Source organism: Phocoena phocoena, chromosome 16 (assembly GCF_963924675.1).
Source record: "Phocoena phocoena chromosome 16, mPhoPho1.1, whole genome shotgun sequence".
Taxonomy (NCBI): Eukaryota; Metazoa; Chordata; class Mammalia; order Artiodactyla; family Phocoenidae; genus Phocoena; species Phocoena phocoena.
Genome location: NC_089234.1, coordinates 22269906 through 22292729, shown reverse-complemented (window position 1 = coordinate 22292729; position 22824 = coordinate 22269906). Strand labels below are relative to the sequence as shown.

The following is a 22824-nucleotide window of genomic DNA, read 5'->3' as shown; positions in this document are numbered from 1 at the left end:
TATTACCTTACTTTTATAGAGTATCTGTCCTCCAAAATGCTCAAAGCACTTTCATATGTGTTGCCTCATTTATCTCACTTGAGTAGCTCAGAATGAGCTCCAAGTATGGTAAGGGAGGAAAACTGTCACTAGGTCTCCCTGTCTGGAGGGCCTCACACTCTTAATGGTAACAGCAATATTAAAATCTCCCCACCTCCCTCTCTGGTCATCTTTACCATTATATTAATTTTTTTTAATACAGCTCAGGGTAACCTCAGTCTTTCAAGAGTTGATACAATGGCAGGGGATGATTAAAAAAATTTTGAGCATGTAAGTGCAGGTTTGTCTCAGTTCCTTTGGTGGGCATGAAGCTTTGTTCCTTTCCAGCTGCAGCAGCCCTGCTTTGATAGAGGGTCCTGAAATAATGCATCTTTGCCAAGGATCACTCCACCCAACCTGGGGCTTCTCTTTGAATGTGTAATGGGATTGTAATGAGGTATCTCATTGCCTTAAATAATAAACACCCACTTGGACCAAATAGTACATTCATTCGCTGTAGTGGTTCCGATTTTTCTGGGGACAAGCTAAATTAATCACCCCATTCTACACTTGGACCTCAGATGAGGCTGACTAATGGAACCTGCTCATCTGGGAGAGTGTGGGAGGGGCCAGACAGCCAATTCAGGCTCAGACTAAAACTCTTCCTTCCAGATTGGCAAGATGCCACTGGGGGCAGCTGTCAACAGTGATTGGCGCGATGGCTATGAACAAGCAACGCACAGTATGTGTTTCCCAACACTCCAGCCAAGGGGCCAAGTGGTTTCTTTGTTTTAAAATACCATTCTGAGGCTGCACAGATCAATGGGACTTTTTCTCTGGATGCTCCTCAGTATATAAAAATTTGGGGGGTGGGTGCTGCTCCCTTTTAGTAACAGAATCTATTAATTTATTTAGAGAGTAGAAAAGTGTAATACAAGGAATGCCAGTTTGGGAGTCAGGAGATTCAAGTTCTAGCCTCAAATCTGCAGCAAGAAGCATCTGGTTTAGCTGAAACTTATTCCACTCAAAAAGTATATTCCCAAGAGTAAGCATGATATGAGTGGCTTGAAACTGCTGTTTCCTGATGTCTCTTGAACAGAAACATCTCACTGCATTGAGTATGTTCTTGTTTTTAAAGGTGAAAATCTTGCAAGACAACTACTTCATTTATTGGTCAAAGACAGCAATTTATTTCAGTGCTCAAGTGAAAAAAACAACAAAAACAAAACAAAGCAAAACAACCACCAGCTCTGCTGGACTTACCAAGGTAACACGATCATCTCCCTCATGGATCTCCCTAAAAGATTATCAAGGGTAATTTTAACAACACTCAATTTTTCTTTCACATACTGACTTTACCCAATTCTCATCTAAGGCACAAATCCAATGCTGTGTTTGTCTTTTTGGAAAATGTTTTAAGCCAAATCAAGAGCAAGGAGCATTTAAACATACACAGGCATAGGCATATAGTTCTGGGCAATTACCACTGTCATTAATCTCTTAGCAGCTGAAAAAAAAAACTACTAATATGGAAATAGTTCTTTGCAGTTAATAGTATAATTTAATGTGTGTTATTATCTCTAATGGGCTGAGGTTTACAGCTCACTTTTCACTATGCTAGGGTTAGGGGCAGAGTGATGGCCAAGGACGAGAATTCTGCCTGGAGAAGCCACTGTCTCTCCTGGGAGAGGAGATCTGCAGTGCCCTTGTGCTATATCTATCACTGATTCCCTGGGCAGGTAGCTGATGTTGGTCCAAGATAGCAAACTACAAAGTCACGGATAAAAATACAAGAAAAAGAGTCATGAAAACACAATTGAAAAAGAAGTTATTTATGTTCTTTGTTCAACCAAAGGTTTCAAAGCTGAGCTATATTTAAACCTACACAGTCCCCTTCTTACAGCCACACACGTCTCCCTTGTTCTATTGATCAAGGCACACCTGTCAGAATGGCCATCATCAAAAAGTCTACAAATAACAAATGTTCGGGAGGATATACAGAAAAGAGAACCCTCCTACACTGTTGGTGGGAATGTAAATTGGTGCAGTCACTGTTGAAAACAATATGGCATTTCCTCAAAAAACTAAACATAGAACTACTATATGATCCAGCAATTCCACTACTGGGTATATAGCCAAAGAAAACAAAAACACTAATTCAAAAAGATAAGTGCACCTGAATGTTCATAGCAGTATTATTTACAATTGCCAAGATATGGAGGCAACCAAAGTGCCCATTAGCAGATGAATGGATAAAGAAGATGTGTGTGTGTGTGTGTGTGTGTGTGTGTGTGTGTGTGTGTGATGGAATATTAGCCATAAAAAAGAATGAAATCTTGCCTTTTGTGACAACATGGATGGACCTAGGGAGTATTATGCTTAGTGAAATAAGTCAGAAAGAGAAAGACAAATCCTCTATGTTATAGCTTATATGTGGAATCTAAAAAGTAAAACGAATGTATATTAAAAAAACAGACTCACAGATATAGAGAACAAACAGTGGTTACCTGTGGGCAAAGGGAAGGGTGGAGCAGCTAGATAGAGGTATGGTATTAAGAGATATAAACTATTATGTATAAAATAAATAAGCAACAAGGATATATTTCATAGCACAGGAAAATATAACCACTATTTTGTAATCTATAAAAATATTGACTCACTATGTTGTATACCTGAAGCTAATACTGTAAATCAACTATACTTCAATAAAAAATTTAAAAATAAAAACACTCACATGTCAGTGGTTGTTGCTAGGAAAAAAAAAAGGCACAATACATTAACAATTCCTGGCTACTTAAAATACATCACAGTGGCAGCAAGACCTCAAATCCACAGCTTTGAGCTCCCAAGTCAGTTTCACTTCCACTAGGTGGCGCTCCATATTAACGCAGTTCTTCAGTGTTTGTGGTGAGAGAGTCTGGGGATGTTAGCGGTTGGGAGTCTTTAACTTTTTTCTGCCACTCTTTTTAAAGGAGTATGTCTTTGGGAAAGTCTAAAAAATTAGCTGTGTCTCCGAACCCTAAAGAAAACCAGTCTCGTAAGTTCCACCGGGAAAGAAAGCAAATGTCGGATGCTACATAGCTGCATCACCTCTCCATGATTAATAACAACAAAATGGTGTATATATATATATATATATATATATATATATATATGTATATGTATATGTATATATATGTATCATACCTGTTGCACTGATATACTGTGTATCCAAAGCATAGTTTCTGTCCTGCTAGAAAACCAATACATCCCACTTGAAAAGCAAAAGCACGTCAGTTATCAATTTACTCAGATGCTCCTACAGCAAGAATTCCAAAGAATTAGAGAGAGAAAGAGAGAGGTGGGGGAGGGAGGGATGGACCACTGAGAGAGAAAGAAGGATAAGGAGGTTGGCAAAAAGGAAAGTAAAGAAGTGAACTTGAGAAACAGAGATGGGGGATGAAAAGAAATAAATAACTACGAGAGACTGAAAGAGTCCTTGGGGAAAAAGAGTAGACACTGAAATAGAGAAACGGATTCAGGCCATACCTTGGGCAAAGCATATTTGGGCAGCTTCATTTGGGCAAACGCATTCCTTCGGTAGGAAACGTAGTAGTGTGGCCGTCCTCCTGATGTCAGCTGGAGCGTAAACATAAAGGGTGTAAGAAGAGCTACTACGTTACAGGTCACAGAAGGACAGCCCCTGAATGGAAGGGGGTAGCTGCCAACACAACAGCGTAAGTGAGTATTGTGGGCCAGTGTAAAGAATTGGCATTCAGTTCAGAAACAACTTAGACAGTGTATGTGATTTCAGAGGCCCAAAGTGAACCCACTGCACAAAAATACAATTCTTCAATTTGCCCTGTGGTGCAGAAGTCAGGAGACATTTTTAGCGATTTTTTTTTTTTTTAATAATACAAGCCTTAGGGTATATTGGATCTGTGTCCCTCAGCAGCCCAGCCATCTAGCCCCGAGACTTTGACCACACAAACAGGTCCCTGTGCCAGATGAGAAGGGAATGGTCCAGGTCACAAGGTGGCAGAACGGGAGCCCCCATCTCGGCACTGAATTCCGGTTCTGTGCAGTCACACTGCTGGCTGTGAGCATGTCCCACACACAGCAGTGCTGCTGAGGTGTTAGACGAAAATCCAAGCCAGGATCGTGGTTCAAAATCATTCTAGACCTCAACCTCCCAGAAGAGAACAAATGGTGAGCTACCTCCCCCAGGTCTGCCCAGAATGTACAGCCCAAAGAACCCTGTGAGTCTGAGGGAGGGTGAGAAGCGCTGCGGTCTCCAACTCAGCTGAGCACCACGAGGTGCAGGCTGTGAGCAGTGCACTGCCACTCTCTTTCTCCTTTGGAGCCACTCTTTCTTCCCCACCTTTATTGAGATATTATTGACATGCAGCACATGCAAGTTTAAAGTGTACAATATGATGACTTGATATGCATATATTGTGAAATGATTACCTCATATAAGGTTAGTTAACACCTCCATCCTTTTACTTAATTGAGATTTTGTGTCTATGTGTGTGATAAAATTTCAGATCTATTCTCATAACAACTTTCAAGTATATAATACAGTATAGCCACCATGCTGTTTATTACTTATACATCATATAGCTGGACATGTACCCCCTTTGACGGGCATCTCCCCATATCCCTAGCCCCCAGTTCCTGAAAACCACCTTTTTACTCTCAGTTTCTATGAATTCCTGTTGCTACTCTTAACTCATATAAACATCTGGACTTTGAAGTCATCTGGAGTTTGCATACTCAGAATGTCAACAAATGCTCTGGGTGAATTTTCACCAGACACGTAAAAATGTGACTAGAAAGTTATATTCACCATGACGTGGCCAGACCACCTCTTGGTCCTAGTGTCGGGTTATATGTTCATAGTGGCCTGGGTAGAAAATATATAAAACTCTAAATGCACAATTGATTTTCATTTGTGAGTCATATATGTGGATTTTAAACTGTTACTAGAAAACAGGAAAGGTCCCTGGAAGCAACACTGATAGAGAAACGATTTATACACAGAACCAATATGGGTAACCATTTCCCATTTTAATGTCACTTGATAATTTGATGCTGAAGTTATCAGAGTGCTCATTATTCATTTTCCTAGAGGAAAAGGAAGTGTGTATGTGTGTGTGTGTGTGTGTGTGTGTGTGTAACTGTGAACTACTTTAAAAGTACATAGGCTGATAGTAAGGAATTTGAACATTTACTTCCCAATACATGGGATTAAATATTCTAAATTATGATTTCTTGTCCAAGTAAACATACTAGTATCTAGAATGTCTCAATCACAGTGAAACTGTAGATTTATTTATATATATAAACTATTTAGCTATTGTACCTTTGTCAATTTTAACATGGAAAGCAGTAAAGGAATTTTTAAATGTTTTGTCCAAACAAGCCTAAATTTGTCCTTAAATGTGAAAAGAAACAAAGCATTCTTGTTCCTTCTCTCTTCTAACCACTCCTGAACCCTCAGCTTCTCAAGCTGTTTCCCACTCTTGCGGAGGTGAGAAACCTGTCTGAATGCATCTCATCTAAATTCTCTTGACCCTGATCTCAGTCGTGCCTGTAAACAACAGAGGCTGATCATGCCCTATCGGCTCTACCTCTCACCACCTCCAGGCACCCCACATTGACAAGTCCTCCAGACACCACCCCAAGGAAGGAATTACTATTCTGTTAGTATAGAAGCTTCAAATTGGTAATGTTCCTTTTGTTAAAAAAATAATGCCTTGGTGGTGGGGGGGAAAGGGTAAGCTGGGACGAAGTGAGAGAGTGGCATGGACATATATACACCACCAAATGTAAAATTGAGAGCTAGTGGGAAGCAGCCGCATAGCACAGGGAGATCAGCTCGGTGCTTTGTGACCACCTAGAGGGGTGGGATAGGGAGGGTGGGAGGGAGGGAGACGCAAGATGGGGGAGATATGGGGATATATGTACACATATAGCTGATTCACTTTGTTATACAGCAGAAACTAACACACCATTGTAAAGCAATTATACTCCAATAAAGATGTTAAAAAATAATAATAATAATGCTTTTTTTTTCTTTCTTTATTGCTTTTCAGGGAGTGTAAGCGGGCAAAGGGGCTGCATTAGGGACGGAAGCAGGGAAGGGAAATGTCTTTGACACAATCAATGGAAGTGGATCTTTCATACCTGAACAAACACATAATCATCCTGGACAATCAAAGAGTCTGGGTCAATGTAGCCTGGGAAAGGTTTGTTTCTGCTGGCCTCTGTGCAGTTCTGCATTCCGCAGGTCAGGTATTGTGAATCTGAAATAAACGAGGGTGGGGTGATATACACACAGCATGTTAGAGTCAGAGTGGACATCTCCTACTTCTCTTGCTGTCTTCAAGCCTTTCCACAAACCTCACATTCTCTATTCACTACATTACTGTCACTATTGTCGTTAAAAGTATTATCAGTATTATTTTACTCACTTGCTGTCAACACCACCATCACTATTTCCCAGTGCCTCCACCAACTCTTGTCATCCTAGAATATTAAATTCCTGTTAATTAAATTTTTTCCTTCCAAACCCAAATGAAAATATTTTCAAAAGCTGGCAATAATACTTGTGCCTTCTTAGTTATTTTTTCTCATTTATAGGCTTCGCCTCCACACTTCGACCTTTGATAAACTGGGAAACACACACATATGTGCAATCATCAATCACCTCACGCTAGAAGTGCTGTTGTTATAAACAATAAGGTGCTATGTGAAGATGAAGGTTTTTCTTCTATTACTAATTGGAAATAAAACAGAATTGAGAGGAGATTCCCAACTCAAAAACGTTGCCCTCATTTTATAGGTGAGTAAACTAAGACCCTGCATCTCACCTGAGACTATAGCAGGTGATAAACATATCAGTAATAACAACTCAATAGATTTGATCCCTGTTGCTGGAAGTATATTGTATGAGGGAGGCTGTCACTTTTTCAACCCCAACTATTCTGCCCTCTCTATGAATCAGATGTCACTTAAAAGTCCTTTTGCCTCCTTGCACTTAGAATAAATTCAAACCCTCTACCACCACTGCTTCAACTGCCCCTCATGCTAGTCTCTTCTCTCCCTGTGACTCTTCTAATCTAAACTGCGGTATGTTCAGGAATTTGGCCAAACTTTCTACCACTAAAGAGGCTTTACATTTGTATTCTCTCTGCCTAAACTGCTTCTCCCCAGGTTGTTCCCCAACAAAAGTCTAGATTTCAGCTTACTGTTACTTCTGAGGGTTTTCCATGATTACTTTCGATAACACTCCATCCTGTTAATTCCCTTCATGGAATTTATCACAATCTAAAGTCACCTTGCTCATGATTTATTTCTGCCCCTCTCCCTGTTAGAATATAAGCTCCATGAAGACAGAGACCTCTTTTGTCTTTGTTGTTTTCTCCTAGACCTCCAGATTCTAATACTGTTCCAGGCACATAGTACTAACGTAATAAATAAATATTCCTTGGAACATACCACTTTACTGGAATATATCTTTTTGAATGAAAAAGGAAGTTATTTTACCTTTTTTTGGGTGCTTAATGAGTGGGTAAGTTTAATTTTAGGACATCAAAGATGTATGAAGAAATCAGGACATGATTATTTACATGAAATGGGGGGTAGGCAATCGTATGTTGAGTTGGATATTAGGATTCACTAATTGACTTCCCTGAAGGAAATTCCTAGCACTACTTTTCCTGAAGAACTTGGGTAAACCTGTATTCTACAAGGAGTGCCGCTAGGGCTCCAACTGACCAATGGCTGACGTAGCTGCTGATAAGCTCTAAGGAGAGGGAAGGAGAGCTTTATCTACAATCTTCCTTTATCACGCTGCCATGTGTGGTGATGGGGATAGCTCTCAAGTATTTTAACCCATCTAGTCCTCCAAAGAGAAATTAAAGAAAAGCCTTTCAGGCTTCCCTGGTGCCGCAGTGGTTGGGAGTCCGCCTGCCGATGCAGGGGACATGGGTTTGTGCCCCGGTCTGGGAGGATCCCGCATGCCGCGGAGCGGCTGGGCCAGTAAGCCATGGCCGCTGAGCCTGCGCTCCGCAACGGGAGAGGCCGCAACGGTCGGTGAGAGGCCAGCATACCGGAAAAAAAAAAAAAAAAAGAAAAGCCTTTTACTCTCCCTTCCCTATCTCCTTTCTTAGACATTCTTATAGTTTCATTTTAGGGCATAACTCATGATCTTTCTCCCTGAAGAGAATTTCTGGGATTCATCCCTTCCCAGAACAGTTCTCCCCATGCCACACAAAATCTGTACCTGACAATTTCACACTCCATCAGACCCTTCTACAGCTTTAGTTGACTTCTGTTTTTCAAAAGGCAACTCAGGGTCATAGAAATGGAGATTGGCATCTGTGAGTCCTGGGCTTGAGTTCTGGTGTGGTCACAGCTGCATAATTCAAAGGAAATTACCTTCCTGAGTCTTGCTACCTTCATCTATTAAATGAGGATGCCAATGGCAACTATCCTGTAGTTTGGCTCTAAGGATTTACTGAAATAATATATGTGCTAAATGCTTTGAAAGTCAAAGTTGTACAAATGTCAGTTGTTACTATCAACTATAGTGTTCCTATTTTCTCTTTTGCTTCTTTTCACAGTGATTACATCAGTTTGGGGCACACAGTTTGTCCTTAAGGAAACTGAATTTGACAGGTACTATCGGTGACCTATCCAATGCTCATTCCTCCCTGCCTCTTTGCCAGAAAAGCCAGTACTGGACCTGGTGGCTCATCTTTCTTCCACGTGAATCAGAAGCTCTGATGTGCAGGGAATAATCCTCTTGAGTCTATGCCCACTCTACTTGCCATCATTTGCTTTAGGGAAAGCCATTTAAACCAGTTCTAGTAAATAAGAAGTGAAAGAGATCTTTTAAGGGGCTACAGGGAGGCACAGCACAGAAGACCTTCTTCTGCTACCATACAACGCTGAGTCAACATGACGTGTGGGACTGCTCTAGCCTTCTTGCGCATGGAGGAGTCTTAGAGTTAAACTTACACAATGAGTATGATGAAGAGGCGGAAGGGACCTGTTCCCTGATGACATCATTGAGGTACTGATTATACTGAACCCAGGGCTGCCCTGTCTCTGTGCTTCTTGTTATGTGAGATAATGAATGAAAACAATTTGAATCAAAGGTTCAGAATTAGGAAGTCTCAGGCTTCAATTTACTAATACAACTTCCATTCGAATTTCTCAGACTGCCACCCCATGAGGACTTCTTGATGAATACACAGTGCTTGTTTTATCTATAATGGTGTCTAATGGTTTCTTTCTTAAGACCTCAACTTCCCCTTCAAAGGTCCCTGAGCAAGAATAAGATGGAAAATATAGACTTTTCACTTTTGTAACTCAACTATATAAAAATTATGAATCTGAGGGATCTGGGGAGAAATTAAAAGAACAGGGAAACTAATATTTGTTGAACATCTATGTGCCAAGTACTCTGAAGCATGTTCACACTTATTTGGTACATTTAATCTTCACAATACTATAGAGCATAATTTATCAACTGACTTTGCAGATAAAGAGAATGAAACTCCAAGAGATTATAGAAATGGCAGTAGGCGGTTTCAGACGGGGTTGGTTGGCCTCCAAGTCTGGTTTATTTCCACTATGTTGCATAGTGGAAATAATGCAGCCAATTGGTTGGGGCCAATTTTTGTTAAGCATGTTTTTTGGCTCCCAAGTATAAATGGATATACCTAGATTTAAAAAAAAAAAAAAAAAAAAGCCTGTACGTTTGTATTTTTGTGCAGGGTCGTTTGGCAATATGGATCAACATCCTTTCGGGTTCATTTCTGAGAATTCGACTTGAAGAAATAATTAATGATCTGTGCCAAGATTTATCTACTCTGATATTCATCATAGTGTTGTTTATAATTTAAAAAAATAAGAGAAAAAGGCCAACAATTGAGGAACAACTACATATGCATAGTTTGCTACTAAAATTCTGCCTTTAGACTATGTATGAGGAATTACAGAAATGCTTAATGCATTTTATATCATAAAAATAGCTTACCAATTAATAATGCTGTATCAATGTTCATTTCTTAGCTTTGAGAAAGAGAACATGGTTGTGTAAGACGTTAACATTAGGACAAGCCGGGTAAAGCTGTGCTATCTTGCTAACTTCTCTGTTTATCTAAATTTATTCCCAAATAAAAGTTTTTAAAAAGTAGGTTACCAAAATATGTGCATATGGACACGATTTTGTGCAAGTGGTATATATAGAGATGTCTACATATGTATGTTTACATGGGGAAAATGAATAAAAGTTATATATGTGATGTCAATGCTTGCGTAGAGGCAGTGATGTGAGAGAGGCAGACAACCAGCGTCAGATCTTTGGTCAGCACTTCTCAGCCGGGGAAAGGGGCCAGGGGTCATGGTGGGCTTGTGGGATCCTGCTTGCAAGAATTAGAGAACTGTCTCTAATTCCTTTGCTTGTTCTATCTCTCTTCACTCCCCATGCCACATACTGAGGTAGAACTGCAATGAGCCCTTCCTGAGCTGAGAATTACAAAATGTACAACCGATGGACCCAAGAAAAGCCCCAGGAAGAGGTCTTGAAACCATGTCTTTCCTGGAGAGGTTCGAAGTGAAATTTGCAAGCTGAAGGGGAACTGATCAATTCCCAGTGGCCTGCCTGTGGTAAACTGCTCCTGGTTTGTTCTCCTTCCCCTCCTAATGGAAACAGAAAGAAACTGGCTGCACTTCATATTGAGGGACCAATCATTCTTATTCCCCTTGGGGCTCGCTGTAACAACATTAAGCATGATGAACTCTTTCCATATTCAATTCCGGTGAGTTTATGATGCAATTTCATAGGAAGTATCTTGTAATTTGGCATTAATTAACATCAATTAATGTAGGCAACTGCTAGACTTTAGAATTAATTTCATTACTTTTCCCACACAGATGTTTTCCTTGCCACAGGTAATTAGGACACTGTGCGGGTCTTTCTAAGCATCTCGCTCTCTGCAACAGCTGGTGCTTGGAATAATGCAATTCCCATGCCCCCTGCGCTGCTCTAAGGGAGGGAAGCTGCTTTTTAAAGGCCAGGCTTGGAGCAGGGGAACGAGGGTTTAAATGCAGGCTTAGCTTGGTAAACCTAAGCAAATCACTTTACTTCTCAAATCTGTAAAATGGGAATAAACAGGAGCCATCCTGCCAGCGGTTATGAGGACTTAAAACCTCGGTGGGGAAATGTGTTCAGTCCTGTGTCTGGCTGGACTGTGCTCACGTAGTGAGAGCTGTGGCTGTGATCGAAGCACCCCCTCTTTCATCACCAGTACTGCTCACTGTGTCTCAAGGGAACCAACTGGGAAGCACTACAGACATTTCTACCTGAGACAATAGGCTTCCTTTATATTCATGCTTTGGTTTGGGTTAATTTTTTTAAGTAATTTTTTAAAACACCATGAAAAGTATTCTCCCGCTGTAATTAATAGATAATAAATATTCTATGCAGGCAGTGTGAGGTAGTGGGTGGGGCAGAACTGGAAACTAACTAGGGCTGTGAGATGACACAGAAGTCACCTTGGTGCCCAGCACACAAGGCAGCCCACCTGCAGCCAGATTGCTGTGCAGGGTCTCCCTCCCATTGGAGTGAAGGGCTAGGTCCGAGCTCTTTCTCTCTTGTGTTATGTGACTCTGAGAAGGTCATTTACCAAGCTAGGCTTCAGACTTTTTCTCTATAAAACGTGGGTTATTAGAATTTTAGGATCAAAGGAGGATGTTAAAATCAGACTACTGACTTTCAGATCCGAAGGTCTTTACCATCCTTTACCCACTGAAACCTCTTCCCTTCTCACTCTCGCCCAAGGGAACAAAGCTCTGTGATGTTGCTGGGAAGTCTGTGTCTCTGGGGCTTCCGCTCTTTTTAAACAGCAGGTGCATTCCTGGCTGACACCCTGTGTTCATTCAGAGAGCTCCCCTGGTTTGAACTGCCTTTTCCTTTCCTGTGATCCTATCCAAATACTTCCTGGGCCCTTCTGTGGAGTTTTTCCTGAGGCTTGGGCAGACCTCTCCCTTCCCACAATGGCTCCATTGATAGTGACAGCAGCATTAACCTCCAAAACAACCAGAGCAACCTCTCCTCTGAGTCGGGAACTGTGCTGAATGGACCCCATGCTTTTTCTCTTCTAAACTTTGGAGAAAATCCAGAATAAGGTACTTTTTACAGGTAAAGAACTCCAGACTTAGGGATGATATTTGAACATTATAAAAGCTGAATTTTAAATAAAACCATAAACTAGGCTGGCAAGCATGAACACTTTAAAGCTCTCTCCCATCCCCCGCTAATTTTCAACTTTGAAGCAGAACAGTTTCTAAAGCCCATAATCTGTATATAAATTTTTATCTTGTTCTTTCTACTGTCCTATTATTTGGTTTGGAACATTCCTATTACATATTTGCACCCAACACACACACACAAACACACACACGTGTGTGTACACATGTATCAACAAGCTTGTGCTCATAGAAACTTCATTCCCATCAGGGGTCTAGGGCACTCTGTGGCACGTACCAGTTAGAAACTGAGATCTTCAAAAGTGAGACTCCAGCCTTGACCCCTGAAAGACTATACTGAGGACAAGAAGTTTCTGTGAAAATTATAAACTTAGATCAAATGTCCTCCTTTGGCAAGATAAGCTTGTGGCATTGCTTTCTTCTAGGCAATCTCTTGATTTGGGCCCAGTATAACTTTCTAAGTGTCGTCTTATATTGTTAGCCTTTGGACGTTCAGGAGGCCATGATTACCACAGGGAAAGTTCTGGAATTACACATTTTTTGTCAAGCATGGGGCTAGGAACTGGAGACATGAGAGAGGACAGGAGGGCAAAGTAATTTAGTAGAAATAAAGAAAGTCCTTCACCAAGGATGATGCAGTGGGGTGAGTGTATCCTAGGAGGAGTGCAGGTGCAGGTTCTGTGGGTCCTCAGGTGAGGGGCATCTGACCTTCAAACCTCTCCACGGATTATTACTCTGTGTCAGGACTTCTCCTGCGACTCTGCATTTATTTTACTTTGCATCACACAGAGTTGTTGTGCCCTCATGGCCTATAGAACACCTGAATATAAAGACTATTTTACTATTGACTCTAAGTCACAGAGGGACAGTTACCTGTGCAGGGCTGAGGGTGGGGACACCCAGGGAAGGCTGCGTGGAAGAGCTGAGAAAAGCCTGGAAGTTGCTTGGAGCAGTGACAAGGTGGGAGACATCACTCCAGAAAGCAAGAGCACTGGGCCAGAGCACGGGGGCATGAGAGAGGATGGGAGACGGGCTTGGGGAATGTCAGTCACCTCTTCTGTGAGAAAGTCACACTAGAACTCCAGTTTACGCCAAGAAAAGACACGAAGTTATCTGCAAGGTCACACCCAGCCGTGAAAAACCGAGAAGCATGTTTGTTCCAGTAACTTTCCAAATTGAGTTTACAAAGAAAGGAGTGGGAGACGGAGAGACAGAGACAGGGAAAAGGACAAATAGTAGGAAAGAAAGAAAACAGGAATCCAAGTGGAAAGGAGGGAGGGAGGGAAGGAAGGGAGGAAGAAATGAAAGCAGTTTTGTGCATGGGGGAGAAAATACACAGCATGTATTCTCCAGGGCTTTCTGTGGGAGAGGGATGGGCACTATTTACTTAGATGTGTTCATGTGTTATATGATGAATGCCAGGACAGAGGGTCAGTTCAAGGGACAGCCTCTGAGACACATGGGTATATCCAAACCACTATTTCTTCACTTACTAACTTTCTATTTTCATCACACTCGACACTGAATATCATACTTGGAACACGATAAATACTCAATAAAGATCAATAAGACATGATCCTTGCCTTCCATAGTGAAATAAACAGAAGGAGATGACACGTTTGTCTGTCTTCTCTATATTCCAGCTACACCTCAGCCACGCCAAACATGCCCATACTCCGTATCCTTCACACGTGATGTTCCATCTGTCTGCAATGCTCTTCCACCCAGCAGACCCAGCTCTTTCCCTTACTTCCATAAGGACTTGGCTGAAACACCAAATGCCACCTTATCAGAGATTCTTTGACAGCGGCCCCTGCCCCACCCCGTCACTTTTTATCTAGACTCTGCTTTGTTTTGCTTCCTACAACATACCATCACCTGGCACTATGCATCTGTTTATAACCTGTCTCCCCTAACCAGAAGGTTAAGCTCTATGAGAGTCGGGCCTTTGCAACATCCCTTACTATCCTCCGTTCACGCCTAGAAGGGCAGCTGGCCTAGCACAGATGTCCAGCAATGCTTTTCAAATGAATGGATAATAAATAGGTCAGCAATGAACCAGACCTGGCTTCAAATTTTAGCCTGTGGCAATGGCAAAAATATTTAGTCACTGTAAGCCTCATTTTCCTCATAATTAACGTGAGGAAAATAATCACAGGTCCTGCCTCCAAGAGTTGTTGTAAGTAGTGCAGTGGCGCCAGCCAAATAATAGGAATATAACGCACGATCCTAGCATCCGTGTTGCTTGAGAACACATGGGGCAAAGGAGGGGGAGGTATGAGTAAGTGGAAAGATCTTTACGCTACCTTTTGTTCTTGTTTTAAAGCAGGAGTCAGAAACAGGAATTTTTCAAACCCTTAGAAATTGCCACACATGCATGTTATATGGACTGTCGCTGCTGAGTCCTGGGGGAGCCTGAAGACCCAGGAGAAACCCAGTCCTTTGTCCTAGAGTTAAGACCCGGACATCTAACAAGGTCATGGTGAAGGTGAAAAGAGATGAGACATGTCAAGAAAGGACTTTAGCAGGCAGCAACCTAAGTGCCCATTCACTAGCACAGGAACGAATAACATAGGCAGAATCGTCACACCCTGTAAAACGATACAGCAGTGAAAAAGACTGCACTGCAGCTCCACTCAGCACCATGGACAGAGTGCCACGCAAAGTACTGGGCGACAAGGCAGAAGGGAACCCAAAGTACGATACCATTTCTATGAAGTTCAAAATATGCAAATCAATATTATACACTGTTTAGGGATACAGACACAAACAATAGAAGGTAATGGTATGAATAGGAATGATTGACACCCATTTCAGAAGATGCAATTTGGGAAAAGGCACTGTGGGCTTCAACTGTGTTTGCAACAATGTAATTAAGAGGTTGACACAAACTCTGGTCCATCCAAACCCAGCCTGTCATCTGTTTTTGTGTGACCCATGAACTATGAATGACTTTCACATTTTTTAATGGTTGAAAGAAGTCCTAAGAAGGGTAACAGTTCACAACCTGTGAAAATTATGTGAAATTCAAACTTCAGGGTCCATTAGTAAAGTTTTCTCAGAACATACACACACAGAAAAGATCTGGAGAAGACAAATTTCTGTCCTGCACCTCTGTGTTCTCTCCCTCAGGATGGGAGGTAAGGACACAGACTTTCTCACAGACGGGTGAGCACACAGGAGGCAGGGGAAGTAGTAGCACATAATGGATACAAAGGACCTAATTTGAAAGCTGCCCAGCTGAGCCTGTTACTGCACTGTCACTGTCAGGTTTTTCACTGCTGTGTGGGGAGGCTCATGTTCTCTTATTTTATGCTTTCCTGGTTGGTTTTCAGGGTCGTCTTTAGGCTGCTAAGTCAGAGAGGCCAAATTGAAATCAATAGTCTTTGAAATTAAGAGACTTTTGCAATATGAAAAATGGGGTTAGAAGGACACTGCTAGAAAGACAAAGTGGTAGTGGTGCCAAAGCCTGGGAGCTCAAGGTAAAGTAGAGGTCGCGCCCAAACCGCTGGCTGGAGACTCCTGACTTTCACTCTCTCTCCCACGCTTCTGTGATTTTCTTTCCGACCTTACTTGCACAGCAAGGTTTCTTTTTACCTGATATTTTAACACCCTCTGGGGGAAGGACTAAGTGTACCCTCTCTGCTGCCCAGCCCATTGTTTTCAGTGTCAAGTAAAATCCTCAGGTCCTGACCCCCGGGGCATTTTCCATTGTGGCCAACTCCAATTCCTCCAGGAGTTCCCCCTTCACTCCAGGCCTTGGCAGCCCAAGGACTACTTATTGGGCTGGCCACTTCCAAGCAGCGGGCATCCCAGGCTTTATCTGTTGCCTATAAAGCTCAAGGAGAAACCTGGCAAACGTTCTACACTGGTCTGAATGTCCTCTCCAGGTACGAAAGGAGGACACTGTGCGCACGGTACCAAGAACAACTGGAGACGTCTGGTTAGAAATCGGTGGGGGAGTAAAGGACACTCAAAACCCCGTCAAGCAATAAGGTCGAAGGGAATTCAGGGGATGCTCTGAAGTCCCTTCAGGTGCCTCCTAAATGTATCTAGGATGTTGGGTTACATTTCTAGGATCACTCTCTATTCTCAGTCACAGGTTACTCAACATGGGAGGATCCCTTTCTAAGCCAGAAGAAACACCTCTGGAGTATATCCTTAAGAACTGGAAACTTAATTTTTACTGTAAGAGTGCCTGGCCTTTATATAAATTGGGGGATGGAAAATGGCCTGAAAATGGGTATCTTGCAATTGGATCTTTATTGCCACAGGATGGGAAAATGGACTAAGGTTCCCTATGTTCAAGTTTTCATGGCCTTTTATCATAATCCTGCTCTATGTGGCTCCATAATCAAAAGCCTGAGGAAACAGAAAATCTCTCCTAACATTCTAAATGACCCCCTCTAACTTCTCCCAACTCTCAGGGGGGAACCAAGTTTCCCCCACTCTTGCAAGTTCCCTCACTCCTCCAGAGATTCTTCTGATCAAACTGAGACCCCAGCTCCCCACAGAAACAATCCCTGCTTGGACAACATTTTATCAGCCAGTCTGCCCGTTATTAGGGCCAGTTTTAGCACTATGCGGTCATATTTTAGCTATGAAACTATGACTACAGAAAGGAAAGGTAATTTTTTTTTGACAATATGGCCACAATATTCTTTAGACTCTGGAGAAAACTGGTTAAAATAAAGCTTTTTTTTAAATTGTAAAACCGGTTCGTTTTGCATGTGCAATTAGAGAAATCTAGCTTGTTAAAATGCTTTTTGGTTTATTTTCAAAATTCTGACCCTGAGAGAATAAAAATATGCCTAGGAGAAAGCTTGAGGTTAACTCTTATCATGTCCTTGGGAAACAAACACAGCCCACTTTGCCTGAGACTTCGGCCTTGGGTGGCTTAGTGAAACTTCAAGTCAAAAAAAAAAAAAAAAAAACAGGCAAAGAGACAATTTAAGCCTCAAGAGGGAAACTATGAGATCTCTGTCTGGATATATGTATGTCTCAGCATGTGTCTTTGTCTTCGCATAATATTGCTGAAGTAAATTTGTAAATGAGCTCTATTTAACTGGCTTAGAAAAGAAAAGTAAGTGCTCACAAATCAAACAATTCTAAATACAAGACAGAAACTAAAGATGTCTGGGTTTATTTGACACACGCCTTGTACCACACTGAGAAAAAAAAATGTGCTTTGGAAAAATACATGTTTTTAGAGGTTATGGAATGTGATCTTGAGTTTGATAATCAGAAAACGCCAGTATGACAAACAGTTACACCTGGTTTCTTCTTGGTTTTCACTAGAGGTCATGGGTTTTTAAGGGTTAAAAATTATAATACGTAATCAAAGCTACCGAAGTGACAAGAGAAGCATTTCAGTGCGTAAAGCAAGTAGGATATATGTTGTTGGCCAGAAGATATAAAGACTGGAGATATTTTTGTTGGGGAAAGTGATGATAATAAATTTGTCCTACAGTTAGTTGTTTACAGATGAAAAAAAATGGGCAAGTTATTGATAATATGGATCCAGGAAGTGATAAAAGTTTTGTGGAAAAGGAACTATGAAAAAAAATTTGGTACGTTGTTAAGACTGATTAAGACTAAATTGAAATGAATTAGGTAAATAAATTTTGCTATTAACAGTAAGCTGGTACCAGATTGAAATTTGGTTCTCTCTCTATATTAAGAGAAATGCTGCTTTTGATAACAGACTGTGTAAATTTCGTTGCCTTTAAATGATTTATATTTGCTTTTGAAATCTTTTGTTACTTTGGTTAAGTATTATTTCACAATGATCTATGAAGATTATGGCACACGTAGAGAAAGTTCATTCTGCTTCTACGAGATTAACCCCCCCATTGTCAGACTTTTGCCACCCTGATGTCCTGTAGCATGGCAATGGTCTACTCCTAAACCAGGGAATTTAAAATGGGTCAACAATAGCTGTAGATTAAACAGTCAGCACTATGGGAAGACATATGTGCTCTTCCCAGACCAGGACTCGAACCCGTGTCCCCTGCATTGGCAGGCAGATTCTTAACCACCACACCACGAGGGAAGCCCTTGGGTGTGTTTAATAAAAATGGGGGTAATTAGAAAAAATTATGTTTCACTAAATATCATCGTAGTTTCATTAGTTAAGTTCTGTGTTTACTAAGACTCACTTCCCAGATAGTTCCTTGCTGTTATGTTATAGTTACAAGTTTTAATTGAGTTACTAAAGGGACACTCTAAGTTTGTTTCTGAAGCCTAACTTTGTAATCAATCTTTGGATAAAGATCAGATGCTCCATGATCTACAACCAGGAGATTAACAGCAGGCTACAGTCATTCAAGTTTAAAGAAACAATTAGACTATGCTAAGGATAAGGAGCCTGGTAACACTAGGAAATTGGGCTAAATGCCTTATGGACAATGCCAATGTATACAACTTCCCTTAAAGATAAGGCCTGGTGAAAAATAGACTAAGCCAGACAAGCTGGGGATGTACTAGGCTGTACCTAATGAAAATTTCTTAACTTGAATTCTTACTTATGACCTTACTAATACTGCTAGCTGTATTATTTCTATTTTTGCCTGTTTTACAAAATTGTTGTTTCTTACATTACCAAATGTGTGACTGAGCCTCCGATAAAATGATGGTATATAGTCCCATATGAGATCAATGACTGTAAGAGTGAAACTGTAGATACAGGAAGAAGCACCAAGAGGGAATATTTTCCTAGACCGTAAGAGACTAGTAAAGCAGGAGGTCCAAAGACTTTTGGCTACTCACAAGGCCTAGTCCAGTAATGGCACACTGAGCATTCCTAGCACTGTGGGACAAAACAGTCATAAAATGCCCCCCAACCACGGTCAAGTTTATGACCATGGAGGGGCCCTGCCGACAGGAAACTGGCACGTGCTGTCTGCCTCTGCAAAGATTAAACCTGAAGCTGCTGCAGCTGCTGACCTTCAATGCCCCCCTGAAAGGAGTTCAGGGTGGAGATCAGGAATGAGGCATTGTGTGCTCTGGGAAAAAACTGACCAAACAGGCCTTCAGATGGTTAGATATTTTCAGGTAAGGATTTTTATGAGCCCAAATTCTCACCTTTCTCATACCTAGAAAAACACTAAAATCATTAACTGTGACAACTGCTTTGGTTTATGTGTTAATACCACACCAAAGGTTAAAACCTACTTGGATAAAACTAGACAGCTGGCTACCTGACTACAGGTCTCCTCAAAGTGCCAGGTCTAGACTAGGTTTCAGGCTTATCTTCCTGAAAAAAAAAAAAAAGATCTATTTTGTCTATTAATGTTCAGGTTGTCACTCCTCCAACTACTTCTGAATCCGTTGTATCTACATCAATAACACTAGGCTAATAAAAAAAGACATCAAAAAATATATATGACCACACCAAATGGCTCCATTCCTTTGGGCAGGGTAACCCAAGCGCTGACTCTATCTGGACCAGGATCAAAAATTGTTACCAAATATAACTTGGTTCTTACTCCTGCTTTGGCCACTGGTTACAATGATTCTTTTACTGATATTTACAATATTTGCAAACTTGGTAAGTTTGTCTCTTTCAGATTGCAACAGTTTCACATCAGGATAATGGTGCTGCAGAGATTTCAGCCACTCCTCAGAACAGATCCTGCCAGAATACCAGCGTAAGTCACCCTGGGGTCCCTTAATGAGACAGGGCGAGAGCTCCATGACCCCAACTAGATACGGTCTATGAGTCCCTTGCCAGCCTGAGGAAGCGACAGAAGCCAGCCCATCGTCCCTCATGCTCCCAGCAAAGATTTCTTGGGGTTCATGTCTCTCAGGGGGAAGGTGAGGTAGGAGATAGACGGGCCCCTGCGCTGGACAGCTGGTGTTTGTCAAGTGGAGTAAAACTGAAGCTTTGTTCTCACCCAGACATTCCAAGGACAAAGCTAGTGGCAGAAGCTGAGCTCTGCTGAAGTAAAGAGATAAGATGACCACTCCTAAGGTCAAGGAAAACTTCCCTATCTGCACATGTGCAGGAAGGCTCCTTGGGGGTCAAAAAGGGAGGGGGCATCACCCCATAATATGTGTGGACATGTACCCACAGGCCTCTGTGGTGGGATCCATCTTAGCAAATAGTTGCACATGCATGTTGGGGAGCCTCCTAGGACCACTCAGGTGTGAAAAAAGAAACAAGATAATTGGCCAAAGATAAACAAAGACCCAGAAGGACTGTCCTAATAAGCGATTTAAATCACCTCTTTAGGGCTTCCCTGGTGGCGCAATGGTTGAGAGTCCACCTGCCAATGCAGGGGACACGGGTTCGTGCCCCGGTCCGAGAAGATCCCACATGCCGCAGTGCGGCTGGGCCCGTGAGCCCACACTCTTCTCTGGGTGTGTATCTCTGCCTAGTTTCTGACTAACTGCACTCCTCATTAAGGGAGGACGCCCAAACCCTTTCTCTCTGGGTGTGCATCTCTGCCTTACTTCTGTCTTAACAAACTTTCTCTGTGTGCTCTCCCACTTGTTGTGCTGTGTCTCTAATAATAAACTTTGTACGTGTTTTTACAGTTTTTGCCTCTGTGAGAAATGCATTTTTCACTGGGGGCAAGAGCCAGGGGGTGTGGTGGTTAGGATTCCTGGTTTTCATCCAAGCTACCCAGGTTCAATTCCTGGGCAGGGGATTAAGATCTCACTTCACACCACCACTCCCTGCTGCCTCTCCAAGGTCAGTAGGTGCGACTGGACTCTCCAAGTCTGGAAGCTTGATTTAAGCACAGGGGAGGAGAGGTGAGAAGGCATTTGGTAAACGTGTGGGGAAGTGAAGAAACCAAGCAGGACCCTGTGGGGCTCCTGGACACAAAACACTTTCTGTGGCCCCATTTCTTGATTACAGGAAATAGGCTTCATTCAGCCTCCAAGACCTTCCCTGAGCTCCAACAGGCAGGTTCAAATGGTTGCTCATTAGGGAAGGGAGGGGATGCAGAGACAAGGGAGGACCAGTCAAGAAACAATAGTGCAGCCTTGGGGCAGGGTCCTGGTTCTCCTCTCAAGGGATATACATAACAGCTGTTTTGCAGATACTGAAATCCCCACCAGGTGGGAGAATTTAATGGTATGCTGCCCATAAGCACTTAGACCCCAGACCTGCTGGAACCAGAAGGTTGATGATGCTAATTCCCACTTACCTTCCCACCAACCAGTCAGAAGAATGTCCATGAGCTGATCACACCCTCCTCTTTGAACCATTGCAATAAAACTCCTCACTACCCCCTACAGGCCGGGACACACAGTTCTGAGGGCATTAGCCTGCTGTGGCCCCTTTTGCCTGGCAAAGCAATAAAACTATTCTTTTCTACTTCACCCAAAACTCTGTCTCCAAGATTTAATTCGGTGTTGGGGTACAGAGGCCAGATTCGGCTTCAGTGGCGGGGAGCTATCAGAATCTGAAACTGACCAGAAGTGGAAACTTCTAACCTCTTCCCGGGCCCCACCCTAGAAGTGATTAATATATTAACTGATTGAAAAAGAAGGTAAAAGAAGGCTATGAAACATGGGGTCTAATAATGCCAATTGGTGTACTAGAGCTGGAGTGGCAAGTTTGATATGTTTTAGATTTGCATAAAAATGCAAATAATGCATAACATTCTTCTCTAGAACATTAAAGAGATTTGATAGCTTTTGAAGGGTCATTGAAGAGGAAATACAAATAACCAAGAAAAATAAATACAAATTCTTAACCTCACTCCTAAGTAAATAAATACAAATTAAAACAATAAGGATATGCCACATTTTTGCTCATCAGACAGGCTATGTTTAAAAAAATTCTCATAACAACCTGGACTATTGAGGGTACGTAAACATAGGCATTCTCATATTTAGAGAGTATGCAATGATGTATCTATTTCAGAGGGAAATGTGACAATGCCTATAAAAATTAAAAATGTACACATTCTTGGATTTCCCAGGGAAATCCCAGGGATTTCCCGTCAGTAATTTTTCTTTGAGCAGTGCTTGCTCCCTAAACACGTCTGAATGCTTATTAACCACATAGGTAATATGTGCGTACATGTATGTATCAACACTCTTTGAAATAGCCAAACATCTATATATCTATTAATGAGATGTGATTAACAAAATTATAGTTGGCTGTATAATGGGGTTCCTATGTAGTTATTAGCCATGAAGTGGCTACATATATATACACTGATATAGAAAGATTTTTAACTTGCTACTGATTCACCCGCATAATAGTTTTACAACATGAATATTTGTGAGTGTGTATGTGTACACACATACATATTTATCAGCATAAGCCTAAACAATTTCTGGAATAATACAGAAGACATATTTTTTTAAAAAATACCAACTTTGGGGACTTCCCTGGTGGTTCGGGGGTAAGACTCCGTGCTCCCAATGCAGGGGGCCTGGGTTCGATCCCTGGTCAGGGAACTAGATCCTGCATGCGTGCCACAACTAAGAGTCCGCATGCTGCAAGTAAAGATCCCACATGCCGCAACTAAGACCCGGTGCAGCCTAAATAAATATTTTTTAAAAAATAAATAAAATTACCAA

The 22824-nt window shown here is 41.8% G+C and overlaps 1 protein-coding gene across 4 annotated transcripts in view; it reads right to left on the bottom strand.

The window, feature by feature from the left end:
* The window catches only part of SORCS1 (sortilin related VPS10 domain containing receptor 1), a 573760-nt gene that overhangs the window by 132966 nt on the left and 417970 nt on the right, over positions 1-22824 (bottom strand). For all 4 annotated transcript variants that reach the window (XM_065894238.1, XM_065894235.1, XM_065894236.1 and 1 more), the window contains exons 7-8: positions 6187-6305; positions 3547-3636 (exon numbers count right to left, since the gene is read on the bottom strand). In XM_065894238.1, coding sequence (XP_065750310.1) covers positions 3547-3636; positions 6187-6305 — 209 coding nt within the window. The remainder of the gene's footprint in view (positions 1-3546; positions 3637-6186; positions 6306-22824) is intronic.